Consider the following 12,108-nt stretch of genomic DNA (forward strand, 5'->3'; position numbering starts at 1 on the left):
AGGTGTAGGCCAAGGATTTTCAACTTGAAACTTTCTCCTAAAAGTAAAAATATTCTGTATTGTTCATGGACAGTAACAAAGATAAATTCCTGGCTTATGTCATTCTGATCCTTAGGAAATGTTAAGTTTTACCAGTGTATCACAGGGCCAACATACAGAGACAAACAACCGCTCAAGCTGGGTTTTGAAAGATGAACCTTCTGGCTGTGAAGTGACATTGATAACCATCTTTGTTCCAAGACAGCTCCCATCGGCCGTTTGGCGAAAGTCTTAGAACAGAGTGAGAACACCATTCCAGACCGAGCTGCACTTTTTGATGAATTTTTTGTACAATAGAGGTATGGAGAATAATAATATATGTGCATCTGTGGAAGCCCATTTCCACCACTTTGATGATTTCTTTCATCAAAGTGGTGGGAATGGGCTTCCATAGCATTCACGGAATAACTACACACAATAAATAAATAGTCAGATAACAAACCAACTAAGGGGCGTGTCTTGCAGCGTTCCCCTGACGTTTGCGCATGCGCAGTGCAGTGACCGCGCAGTTCCACTGGCTCCAGACGTTTGAAAGCTGCGGCCCCGTGAGCTCGTCTGTTCTGCGGCTCAAACTCGCTGTCACGGTAAGAGATCCCATCACTTCAGCGAGACAACACGTGCACTGACAAGAGACTCAAACTTGTTCAAGCCCATCACCGTCCGGCGGGAATTAGCTAAGTTTGTGGTTAGCACAGAGCTCACTCGCAAGCTGGCGCTAACGTTAGCAGGCTGACTTGGACGAGATCCGCTGCTGGATCAGACTATTGACTGGAGCTGGGGTAATGCTCTCCATGCCGGTTTAGATAATGTTGTCGGTTAGTGACAATGTAGTTATAGACACCTTCTATTCAGTACAACCGAGACTTTATATACGGCCCAGTTCATTCAGTTCTCGACAACCGCGCACTCACATTTGAACTTAAAGTAGACTAGACCACCTTTAGCTTGCTAGCTTACCCATTGGCCTGCTCAAACCGATCTGGAGTCAGCGGGGCCAACGTTGCCAGAGCCATGATAGCTATGATAGCTGCTAACAAGCTAACGCTAACGACAGACTGAATTTATCAATGACTGAAACTAATATAAATAACAGCTTTGACTTTTTAGGTCGAGCAGTTTAACTCTAATACGTTTAAGACACAACACGAACTGTTTAAAAACTAAATCTGGCGCAGACTGTTTACTTGTGAGCGGTGTGAAGTTGATGGAGCCAATTCACACGTTTTTCACACAATATTTCTGTTCAGTATTACGAAGCATTTCAGTGTGTTCTGACCAGAGGGAAGAAGGCAGAGCTGACTGACCAGTTTACAGACAAGTCCCCACTCACTGTTTTTTCACCCCCTCAGGTTCGAGCATGGAGCTGAATGATGCAAACCTACAAAGCCTCACCGAGTTCCTCAGGAAAACACTGGACCCAGACCCAACCCTCAGGCGTCCAGGTAACGCATCTCAAGGACATGGCCTCAATAGCACATCTTAATGCAGTTCAGAAGGAATGTGGTCCCCATTGACCTATTTATTCGTATGTTCACTGGATTGTGAAATATCTGCTCTTGAAACCCTGTTCTTCATCTCTCTTCTTTCCTGCTTAGCTGAAAAGTTTCTTGAGTCGGTGGAGGGGAGCCAGAACTACCCCTTGTTACTTCTCACTCTGCTGGAGAAGTCCCAGGACAATGTGATCCGCGTCTGTGCAGCTGTTACATTCAAGAACTACATCAAGAGAAACTGGCGCATTGTGAGTCTCATAACAGGAAATAGTTTACAATTACTTTATGTACATGGCAACAAAGCGTATAACATCTTGAGCATCTGTGCACAGAAAAGACAAATTCATTGTTTGTAATCTGCGATTTCAGATAAACCACATTACAGTGGTAGCTACTGTGTAAAGTGTGTAATCTGGGGGTAGAATGTTTTGCTTTAGCACAGTTCAATAGTTTGTCCCTCAGTGTGTCTGGAGATGCTTTTGCATCTGCACTTACTTTACATACACAACATTTTAAACATCTGTACAATTCACTGCTGTTTATTCTCAAGCAGTGGTATTTTGTAAGACTGTTTGTGATGATGCATTTTAGTTTGATCCACCAACTGTATGGGACAGGATATAAAGTAATATTTTTACTGTATTTGTGAATAATCTTTGCTGCACTAACCTCGTGCACAGAATGGATTATCCTACATGTTTTCTCTTTGTTTTGCCAAAGGTTGAAGATGAACCAAACAAAATCTCTGATCCAGACCGAACAGCGATTAAAGCAAACATTGTAAACTTGATGCTCAGCAGCCCGGAACAGATTCAAAAACAGGTTTGTTCTCACAAGTGTATGATTAACATCTGATTAAAATGCTAAAGTAATAACCTGGTTATGTTATGTGTCTTCACAGTTGAGTGATGCCATCAGTATCATAGGCAGGGAAGATTTCCCTCAAAAATGGCCTGACCTTCTAACTGAGATGGTGACCCGCTTCAGAAGCGGAGACTTTCACATCATCAATGGAGTGCTTCGCACGGCACATTCTATCTTTAAGAGGTAGAGCCCACTATTTACTGGTCTAAACCAATTTTGATGAACTTAATACAGAATTCTCAATAGTTTCTTTTGTTTTTTAGGTACCGCCATGAGTTCAAATCAAATGAGCTTTGGACAGAGATAAAACTAGTGTTGGACACATTTGCCCTGCCTCTGACAGAGCTGTTCAAGGTTGGTAATGACTTTTCAGTGTATGTATCACTACACAAGGTTTTTTTTATAATAAATTTGTTTGATTTAACAAATGATAATGTTCTAACCTGAATAAGTATTTATAGTCGTTCATTTTCTCCCTTCTTCACCGTAGGCTACTATTGAGCTGTGTCAGACTCAAGCCACAGATGTCAATGCCTTGAAGATCCTCTTCTCCTCCCTCACACTCATCTCCAAACTTTTTTACAGTCTTAACTTCCAGGTCAGTTGAATCTTCATTTAGTTTGCTGTTTTTAACAGTTTGTCTCTCAGATTAGATTAATCAATTTCCCCAAAAATATGGTTGGATATGAAACATTAACCTTGGACTGTACCCTACATTATTACTCAGGACCTTCCAGAGTTTTTTGAAGACAACATGGAAACCTGGATGACCAATTTCCACGGCTTACTGACTTTGGATAATAAGCTGTTACAAACTGAGGTGAGTTGTATTTATTTTCTTCTCATGCAATACTAACTGCTATTCTTTAAACACATTCTTAATAAACATCTGTCTCTCGGTTGTGACACCTCTGCAGGATGAGGAGGAAGCTGGTCTCCTGGAGCTTCTGAAGTCTCAGATCTGCGACAACGCTGCTCTCTACGCTCAGAAGTATGATGAAGAATTCCAGCCCTATCTTCCCCGCTTTGTCACCGCCATCTGGAACCTTCTAGTGTCTACTGGCCAGGAAGTCAAGTATGACCTGGTGAGAGCACTGGTGCTGGTTTTCTGTGTTTTTTTTATTTTTCAAGTCCCCTTTCCCTGTTCTAACAATATACCTCGTCTTTGTTGCAGCTTGTGAGCAATGCTATCCAGTTCTTGGCTTCAGTCTGTGAAAGGCCACACTACAAACATCTATTCGAGGACCAGAATACACTCACTAGCATTTGCGAAAAGGTCATTGTGCCCAACATGGAGTTCAGGAGTAAGTAAATGTTTTGTTCTCAGAGTCATCAGATTCCACCTGTAAATGTTATCAGTAGAGTAGAAGACTGAATCAGGGCCCTGCCTGTTTCAACGCAAACTTGTAATTATGTACTGTTTTAAACTGAACACATTATCTGTAATATCCAATCAGGCGCAGATGAGGAGGCTTTTGAAGACAACTCTGAGGAATACATCCGAAGGGACCTGGAAGGATCTGGTAAAGATTTGTGTTATTGGTTATTTCCCCTTCAAATGCAAATTAATCTTCTAATAATATTATGAAAACACAACATATGTTACTCCTCCAGAAGTTTTGTGTTTGACTGTTTGGAAAACCAGAAATAAGTCAAAGTACATATCCATAGCTAATGAATCACTTGGTTGGTAAATTAGAACAACGGCATCTGAAATGTCCACATATACACAGGTTATCATGGAGAGTTAACGAAACCATGCCAACAGTAATCATTATCTCATCCTTCCTCAGACATCGACACTCGTCGGAGGGCGGCATGTGACTTGGTGAGAGGCCTCTGTAAGTTTTTCGAGGGCCCAGTCACAGCGATCTTCTCTGGGTATGTGAACTCTATGCTGACAGAGTATGCAAAGAACCCTGGGCAGAACTGGAAACACAAAGATGCTGCCATCTATTTGGTCACATCACTGGCATCTAAAGCCCAGACACAGAAGGTAAGTTGTAGATAAATACTGTTAAAGTTAATTGGTGCACATTCATGAACTCATAAGTTTAGAGTGCCAAGGTGTTTAATTTATTTTTATTTATCAAATATACTTTAGCATGGAATAACCCAAGCCAATGAGTTGGTGAATCTGACTGAATTCTTCGTGAATCACATCCTCACAGACTTAAAATCTCCCAATGGTAAGAGCACTTTTTACAGCCTCAATATACTGTGGAGTAGCTTAATATCTCTTGTGTTAATACAGCTGGCTAACTGTTAGCTTTGATTTGATAAGTAACCTTTTTAATGCAGCTGACATGTCTTTGTAATTGGGTTTCAAATTTGAATGTCTTATTTGTGAATCCACATTAACTAACCTAAAGCACGTCTACTCTTCCTGTAGTCAATGAGTTCCCAGTGCTGAAGGCAGATGCCATTAAGTATGTCATGATCTTCAGAAGCCAGGTACGAGCTCTAACTTCCTCTGCAGCTAGTTAAATAATAACAAATGAATGCGTCATATTCGGTTTCCTCTGTTCTTCAGCTTCCGAAGGAGCAGCTGCTGCAGGCAGTTCCTCTCCTGATAACTCACCTGCAGGCAGAGAGCACGGTGGAGCACACGTACGCTGCTCATGCTTTGGAGAGACTGTTCACAATGAGGGGCCCCAACAACAGCACACAGTGAGTATCGAGCAATGTAGTGGTACACATTCATATTGTAGATCTTTAAGTTATTGAGCATAATTTGAAATATTCAAAATAAGTTGAGATTTATTCCCCTTTCCCAGTCCAGTCTAGAATGAGGCAAGTTCATTCATATTTGAAAACAATTGTAATTGCAGCCGCAACTCACATTAGTGATGGTAGATGTTAATATTTACTTGTACACCCATAGTGTTTCTGTAGCTTCTGACACATTTTTTTAACCCAATCATTCTCAATCATTTTCAGTATCACTCCTACAGAGATGGCACCGTTTACTGAACAATTGCTCAGCAACTTGTTCAAGGCACTGGCTCTTCCTGGTTCTGAAGAAAACGAATACATCATGAAAGGTAAACCGGACTTTGCTCCTTTATCTGAATGCTCTACATAAATGTTCAGCGTCAGGTCAATTCCACAATTATTCTAAGTAGTCATCATATCTTTTTCATTTTTAAAGCCATCATGCGCAGCTTCTCCCTGCTGCAGGAGGCCATGGTCCCTTACATTCCCACTCTGATTGGTCAGCTTACTCATAAGCTCCTATTAGTCAGCAAGGTAATACATATGTTGTTATTATCCATATTTGTTGGTAGATTTCACCAGAATGTCTATTTGGGGGAATTGTGTGTTAAGTATTCTAACCTGTGTCACCTATTTTCAGAATCCCAGCAAGCCTCACTTTAACCACTACCTGTTTGAGTCCCTGTGCCTGTCTGTACGCATCACCTGCAAAGCCAACCCCGCTACTGTCGTTAGCTTCGAGGAGGCTCTCTTCCCAGTCTTCACGGAGATCCTTCAGAATGATGTCCAGGGTGCGTCATTGAGCCATGAAAGTGATTTTCAGATTCATGTGGATGATATTTTCTTTGACAATTGAGGTAGCTCATCTCCTTCTCCTTGTGTCCTCTGTTACAGAGTTTCTTCCATACGTGTTCCAAGTGATGTCTCTCCTCTTAGAGATGCACTCAAACTCCATCCCCTCCTCCTACATGGCATTATTCCCTCACCTGCTGCAGCCTGTGCTTTGGGAGCGGACTGGAAACATTCCCCCTCTGGTGCGCCTGCTTCAGGCTTACCTGGAGAAAGGAGGTGCCAGTATTGCCAGCTCGGCTTCAGATAAAATAGTAAGTGATAGCAGTGTTGTGTGCTGTAGAGACTATTGCAATATTTTACTTGTCTGCAGTGGAGTACACTGATTCACTGCAACATGAGTGTTAATGCTGTAATCGAATTCTTCATCCTCAGCCTGGTTTGCTCGGAGTTTTCCAAAAGCTTATTGCCTCTAAGGCCAATGACCATCAAGGATTTTACCTCCTCAACAGCATCATAGAGCACATGCCCCCGTAAGTCCAATTTAATTGTTCAATCTGAAAATGAAATGTATCACCTGGACAAACTTATAGGTTTATGTTGTGGCAAGTTTTGTAGACTATTCACGTTATTTTTCTTCTCTTACCAGGGAATCAATCATTCAGTACAGGAAACAGATCTACATTCTGCTCTTCCAGAGGCTCCAAAGCTCCAAAACCACCAAGTTCATCAAGAGTAAGTTCTGTCATCACACTAATTTATCAATCATCAATCAGTCAGTGAGAAAGCACATGAGTCTTAAGTTCTGACATCAAAAATGATTCAGTCTCTGGTGTCACTGTCTGTTGATAACAATGATTCTTAAGTGTTATAGTTTCTCCTTTTTTCTTTTCTCCAAGGTTTCTTGGTGTTTATCAACTTGTATTGTGTCAAATACGGAGCAATTGCACTTCAGGAGGTTTTTGACAGCATCCAGCCAAAGTAAGTGTATTTTCCATGTAAACCACAAGGTGTTGACAGAGAACACAATGATGGCCGACTGTAGATATGTAGTATAACACCTCACTGCAGCATTAGGCAGTGGTAACATGACAAGTTATATTAACCAATCCAATTTTTTACACCTGCCTTACTCAATTTCTAGAAACAGGACTTTAAAGAAATGTTGTGACTATCACAATATCAGATTTTCACAATACGATTATTGTTGCCAAAAGAATTCACGATACGATGATTATAAAATGATCATGTTTGTTAATAATAATTAGTTATTTATCGCCAATTTCCTATCAATGTTAAACATGATTATATTACTTATTGTAGAATTTTGTCAACAGTCTAATACGCCCCACAAATGTTCTCAATCCCAGTGCATTTGCATCCCCCGTCGGATTTTATGCTTGTACATTCCCAAGAACTGTAGAAAAATTAATAAATCCTGTTTTCTTTGTTGTATTGCAGAATGTTTGGTATGGTGTTGGAGAAAATAATTGTTCCGGAGGTACAGAAGGTTTCTGGCCCAATTGAGAAGAAGATCTGTGCTGTTGGCATCATCAAAATCCTTACAGAGTGTCCTGCAATGATGGACACAGAGTACACTAAGATCTGGTAAGAAGGAGGCTGAATGAAAATACAAACCTTGACTTTCTATCCTTCTTGCATTTACTTGGTTGAATCAGCGACACATCCAGCACTGTTGTCATATTCAGTTCACATTTAAATCTGTTAGGGAAGATATTTAATAATATATGACCAGTTTTTATCATATCTGAACCTTTTCCAGTATAACCCAAAATTGAAGTTACTAACCATTACATGGGCAAGTAAACAATCTTAATGTGGTAGAGTCAGAAACTCTTGTATAATACATATCATGATGCAGGTTGTTTAATTTGTTTCAGGACGCCTCTGCTCCAAGCCCTCATCGGTCTGTTTGAGTTACCAGAAGACGACAGCATCCCAGACGATGAGCACTTCATCGACATCGAGGACACCCCAGGGTACCAGACAGCATTCTCACAGCTCGCCTTCGCTGGGAAGAAGGAGCACGACCCCATTGGAGATGCTGTCGGAAATCCAAAGATCCTGCTGGCCCAGTCACTCCACAAGCTTTCTACTGCCTGTCCAGGAAGGGTACGTTTGAACACGCAGGAAATGGTCTTCAGAACCAATAATCCACATAAGTCACATGACTTGGTTTGGTTTCGTTTGGAATAAAATGACTGTTAACATGACTGTTTTCTTCTTGTCTCCATTTATTGTGGTGCAGGTTCCTTCAATGCTGAGCACCAGTCTGAATGCAGAAGCCCTCCAGTACCTGCAGGGCTATTTACAGGCAGCCACTGTGCAGTTGCTTTGAAACTGATGTGAGGAGGAGACCACAACACGCTGCAGGAGTAGCCACACTGGCCTCGGGTCACACAACAGACCTGCATCAGCTGAACTTTAAGTCTTTTACAGATTTTGGTTTTGACTTGACAGTTAAACAATGGATTTGTCGGAGGAATAATCATTCTGCCTGAATTCAGGGTGTGTTCTCAGATGAAAGCTTTTTTGGTTTTGTTTTAAAGGGTTTTAAAAAAACATGAACAAACGTTGACATTACTCAATTACAGTTTAGGCCCTTGGTTTTGCTGTTTGGCAAAAGGCTAACAAGATGTCGAGCTCTGATACAATTTAAAGTTTATTTCAACAACAAAAACAACTTAGCATTGGAAGTACATTTCAACAGTATTTTGGAATGATGACATAATAATTCTTATAGGAAGGATTTCTTTTTGTATGTTTGATTTCCTTTTTATGGTTCTGGAGTCTCCAGTGGCTTAAACACAATGCTCAATATTTTTCTGTTGCATGTTTCCTGTAGGTTTGTTTGTCTAAGTCTTTGTTTCTGCGCTGTTTGTTATTGTGAATAAAAAGAGGCACTTGTATAGATCTGGTCCTGTTGAGGTCTCTTCACTGTTTGTATCTTTCATAGTAATTTGGATTTATATTGGATTGTGAATCGTACTGGCCTCCAATGGAGACATCAACAACTTGGTTATTTGTAACTGGAAATAACCATTATTCATCGAAAGTCACTATATTGCTACGAGTCAAGTTTCCATGCAGCCTGAGACTGAGTGCAGATATTGGGCTCTCCCTTCAGATAACATTCATATATTAAGAATGTATGGTAGGAGCCTTCCGTGCTTCAATTGGTTCACTATTCAACAAAGTTATAAAACAGTCACAGAAGTGTTAGCAGGATTTGATGTGGCCGTTGGACGTCTTCGATTCAACGTTCTTGATGAAGGGTAGCATACATTTGTCCCCTCCCATGAAGCGATATGTTGCCAGGTTCGCCTCCCACGGTAACAACCTAGAGGTGGAAAACAAAAGAACCATTTTATTTCTGGCTTGGTCCTGGAATGAAAACTCTACCCGAGTCCTGTGAATTACTTACGCTCGTGTGAGGAAGGGGATGTACATGATGCGAGGGATGCAGATCATTTGCTGATCGGCTAAAATGGCCTGCATGGATTGCTGCACGGTGTAAAGCGGTTGCAGAGGTGGAATCAGACTCCTGATCTCCTTCCTGTCAGATCCCAAACAAGTACAAGAATAAAGCATCCATTTTTTTTTTTAACTGTTACCAAACCAAATGCGGATTCTCACCTGATCTCACAGCCTGCAAACATCCCCGTGTCTACAATGTAAGGGCAGACTAAAGTGGTTTTGATGCCGTCCAGTTCCTCTGCCAGCAGCTCATGTGTCAGTGATTCATGGAAACCAACAGCTCCAAATTTACTCGCACAGTAATCCTGCAGGAAAGAGCAGATCCCAGTACAGGATCCATTGAAATGATTTGTTAGCTAGTTACCAGGAAGTGCCTTTAAATGGATTGTACAAACGTGTCTGTTCAGTTTGTGGTTGGGGATGTCATCGGGTTTTACCTCCACACATGCTGTGCTGAAGAGTCCGAGAGCACTGGCGATGGTCACAATGTGTCCGTGGTTATTTTCTTTCATCTTGGGCAGGAAGGCCTTTGTCATCTGTTGAAAGGTTATACAAAAACATTTAACAGAGAAAGATGATGACTTGAATAATCCATATATGCCCTGTGTGACCTACGTTGTGCCTCCTATCAAAGTTAATGTACTGACTGGACCTGCGTGGGGATTTTATATGGAAGAAGTCAGATGACTACATGTTAACCTGGTGCTGTAGAGGCCAAACCCCTTCAGTTTTCACAAGGCTGTGGCTCAGGAGGTAAAGAGGGTCAACCGCAAACCTGGAAGCTGGTAGTTCAATCCTCAGCACCTCCAGTTTGCAATCTCAGGAGTCTTTAGGCAAGAAACTGAACCCTGACAGTATATGTGTCTGTGCATGTGACTTCTACTGCAAAGCACTGGTCGAAAAGACTTGGAAAAGATGCTGTATGAATACAGGTCATTTAACATATATTTGGAGGAACTGACAACTTGACTGGACCTAGGGGGGTTAGGGTTAGGGACCCCTTATATCTCAATGCTGGGGCCATGTGATATTCCAGCATTGAAATACTGTACAAACAGCACAGCATGGGGGGAATTTGGAATTAAAAGATGATCTCCTGCTCATTTTTCCCACACCATCACAGGTTGTGGTTCCAGTGTCTTTCCAATTAAGTGCATTAGAGAGTGTAAAAAAGGCTCATTCACAAAAATGTAAAAGCCAAACCGCCCACTGTATGTGTGTCTGTTATATCCAGAATATGTTATGCTAATGAGCTTATACTTTTATTGTACAGGCATGAGACCCGGGCTGTAAGAGGATCAAGTGCAGAATCACATGCTGCCTTTGCTGTTGGGCTCGCGTGCATGGGCTTCTATTATTCTGTGGATGAGTGCATGTATACCCCCCCACCCCCCCCTTCCCTCTCTCTCCCTCTCTCCTTCACTCCTTCTCTCAGACACAGAGGTTTGCATTGCTTCCCTCCCATAGGACACTGCAATGACTTCCAGCCATTTCTGCAAACCTAACCAAAACCTTATCCCTAACATTTAGAATGACTAATTCTGGCCAAAACCTAATTTTGACCTAACCACAGTTCCCACCTTGCAACTAACCTTAACCAGCACCACAGAAATGCCCCAAGTAGGGATGTGAAATGTCCCTACATGTCCTCACTGGACATTTTACTTCTATCTTGATAGGGACACTCTTTGGCGTGACCTGGCCCCAAATTAATTCTAACTAGAGTCTTAACCCTTTAAGAGGCCTGCTTTTACACACACTCACAAACATACACACACACACACACACACACACACACACACACACACACACACACACACACACACACACACACACACACACAATCCTATAGTGGAACAGTCTGCTCTCTGATCCCTTCACGCATCAGGGCGCACAGTGTCCAGCGCCGGCGGGTTGTTATGTGAATGGATATTATGTAATCCATGTCAGACTGTCTCATCACATCCGCCCTGTGTCACTCAGATGGAGTTTCGAGGTTTGGAGAAGATTCCGTGCGTAAAAAGGTGCGTGCGTAAAGTCTCACCCAGAAGAGCGCGTGGCAGTTGACCAGCAGGGTCCTCTCCAGGATCTCGTCGGGACAGTCCAGCAGCCTCCTCCCGGCCACCACGCCCGCGTTGTTCACCAGGATCGACACATCCCCGACCTCCGCCCTCACCCGGTCTGCCACCTGGTAGATGTCGAGGCGCTTGGACAGGTCCACCGTGTACGCGTGCACCTCCGCTCCAGCTTCCCGCGCCAGCTCGGCGGTCTTCTCGTTGGCGACCGTGTTGCAGTCCCATAGCACCAGGCGCGCGCCTTCTTTGGCGAACTCCAGGGCGAACAGGCGACCCAGCGCGCCCCCGGCCCCCGTTATCAGGCACAGCTCCCCATCGATGCTCTTGAGCCTCGGCCTGAGGAAGGTCTGGATGATCGCAGCCAGGATGGAGTAGGTCAGGTCGATGAGCATCAGCAGCAGGTCCATTATGAAGATCATGGTGCTGCGGTCCTGTCTCGTCCCTCTGCGCCCTGGAGAAGTGAAATACCTACACACACACACACCGCTAGGCTTTGGAGTAGTTGTCCGTCAGTGTGACGCGGGATTGGATGGCATTTTTATATAACGTGTGTGCCGGATTAGGAGGCAGATTGATGGTGGCCACCAATCCATGGGCTCTTTGTCTGATGGCTGAGGAGGTGACCTAACAACCCCTGC

General features: G+C 42.9%; 2 protein-coding genes across 2 annotated transcripts; one reads left to right on the forward strand and one right to left on the reverse strand.

The window, feature by feature from the left end:
- The first annotated feature begins 531 nt into the window (after window positions 1–531).
- cse1l (CSE1 chromosome segregation 1-like (yeast)) lies at window positions 532–8,831 on the forward strand. Its single transcript, XM_053433653.1, has 25 exons — window positions 532–623; window positions 1,389–1,481; window positions 1,635–1,777; window positions 2,250–2,351; window positions 2,431–2,576; window positions 2,657–2,747; window positions 2,884–2,991; window positions 3,121–3,213; window positions 3,311–3,478; window positions 3,568–3,697; window positions 3,851–3,916; window positions 4,187–4,389; window positions 4,498–4,582; window positions 4,786–4,847; window positions 4,927–5,063; window positions 5,334–5,437; window positions 5,545–5,642; window positions 5,749–5,899; window positions 6,003–6,211; window positions 6,333–6,430; window positions 6,547–6,632; window positions 6,797–6,878; window positions 7,359–7,505; window positions 7,799–8,030; window positions 8,167–8,831. The coding sequence occupies exons 2-25, from the start codon at window positions 1,397–1,399 to the stop codon at window positions 8,254–8,256; spliced, it is 2,916 nt and encodes a 971-aa protein (XP_053289628.1). The 5' UTR covers window positions 532–623; window positions 1,389–1,396; the 3' UTR covers window positions 8,257–8,831.
- Window positions 8,832–9,137: 306 nt separating this feature from the next.
- Window positions 9,138–11,889, reverse strand: LOC128462132 (retinol dehydrogenase 10). The gene is made up of 5 exons (XM_053447429.1): window positions 11,440–11,889; window positions 9,833–9,931; window positions 9,555–9,700; window positions 9,343–9,474; window positions 9,138–9,258 (listed from the first exon to the last, which is right to left on the reverse strand). The coding sequence occupies exons 1-5, from the start codon at window positions 11,887–11,889 to the stop codon at window positions 9,138–9,140; spliced, it is 948 nt and encodes a 315-aa protein (XP_053303404.1).
- Window positions 11,890–12,108: the final 219 nt, after the last annotated feature.

Source organism: Pleuronectes platessa, chromosome 2 (genome assembly GCF_947347685.1).
Source record: "Pleuronectes platessa chromosome 2, fPlePla1.1, whole genome shotgun sequence".
Classification (NCBI taxonomy): Eukaryota; Metazoa; Chordata; class Actinopteri; order Pleuronectiformes; family Pleuronectidae; genus Pleuronectes; species Pleuronectes platessa.

Coding starts and splice junctions, on each gene's coding strand:
- LOC128462132 (XM_053447429.1), bottom strand. CDS start 11,889: ATGATCTTCATAATGGACCTGCTGCTGATGCTCATCGACCTGACCTAC. Junction 9,932..11,439: donor ACTGCCACGCGCTCTTCTGG/GTGAGACTTTAC, acceptor ACCTTTCAACAG/ATGACAAAGGCCTTCCTGCC. Junction 9,259..9,342: donor ATCCCCTTCCTCACACGAGC/GTAAGTAATTCA, acceptor TTCCACCTCTAG/GTTGTTACCGTGGGAGGCGA.
- cse1l (XM_053433653.1), top strand. CDS start 1,397: ATGGAGCTGAATGATGCAAACCTACAAAGCCTCACCGAGTTCCTCAGG. Junction 2,992..3,120: donor TTTACAGTCTTAACTTCCAG/GTCAGTTGAATC, acceptor ATTATTACTCAG/GACCTTCCAGAGTTTTTTGA. Junction 5,900..6,002: donor CCTTCAGAATGATGTCCAGG/GTGCGTCATTGA, acceptor CCTCTGTTACAG/AGTTTCTTCCATACGTGTTC.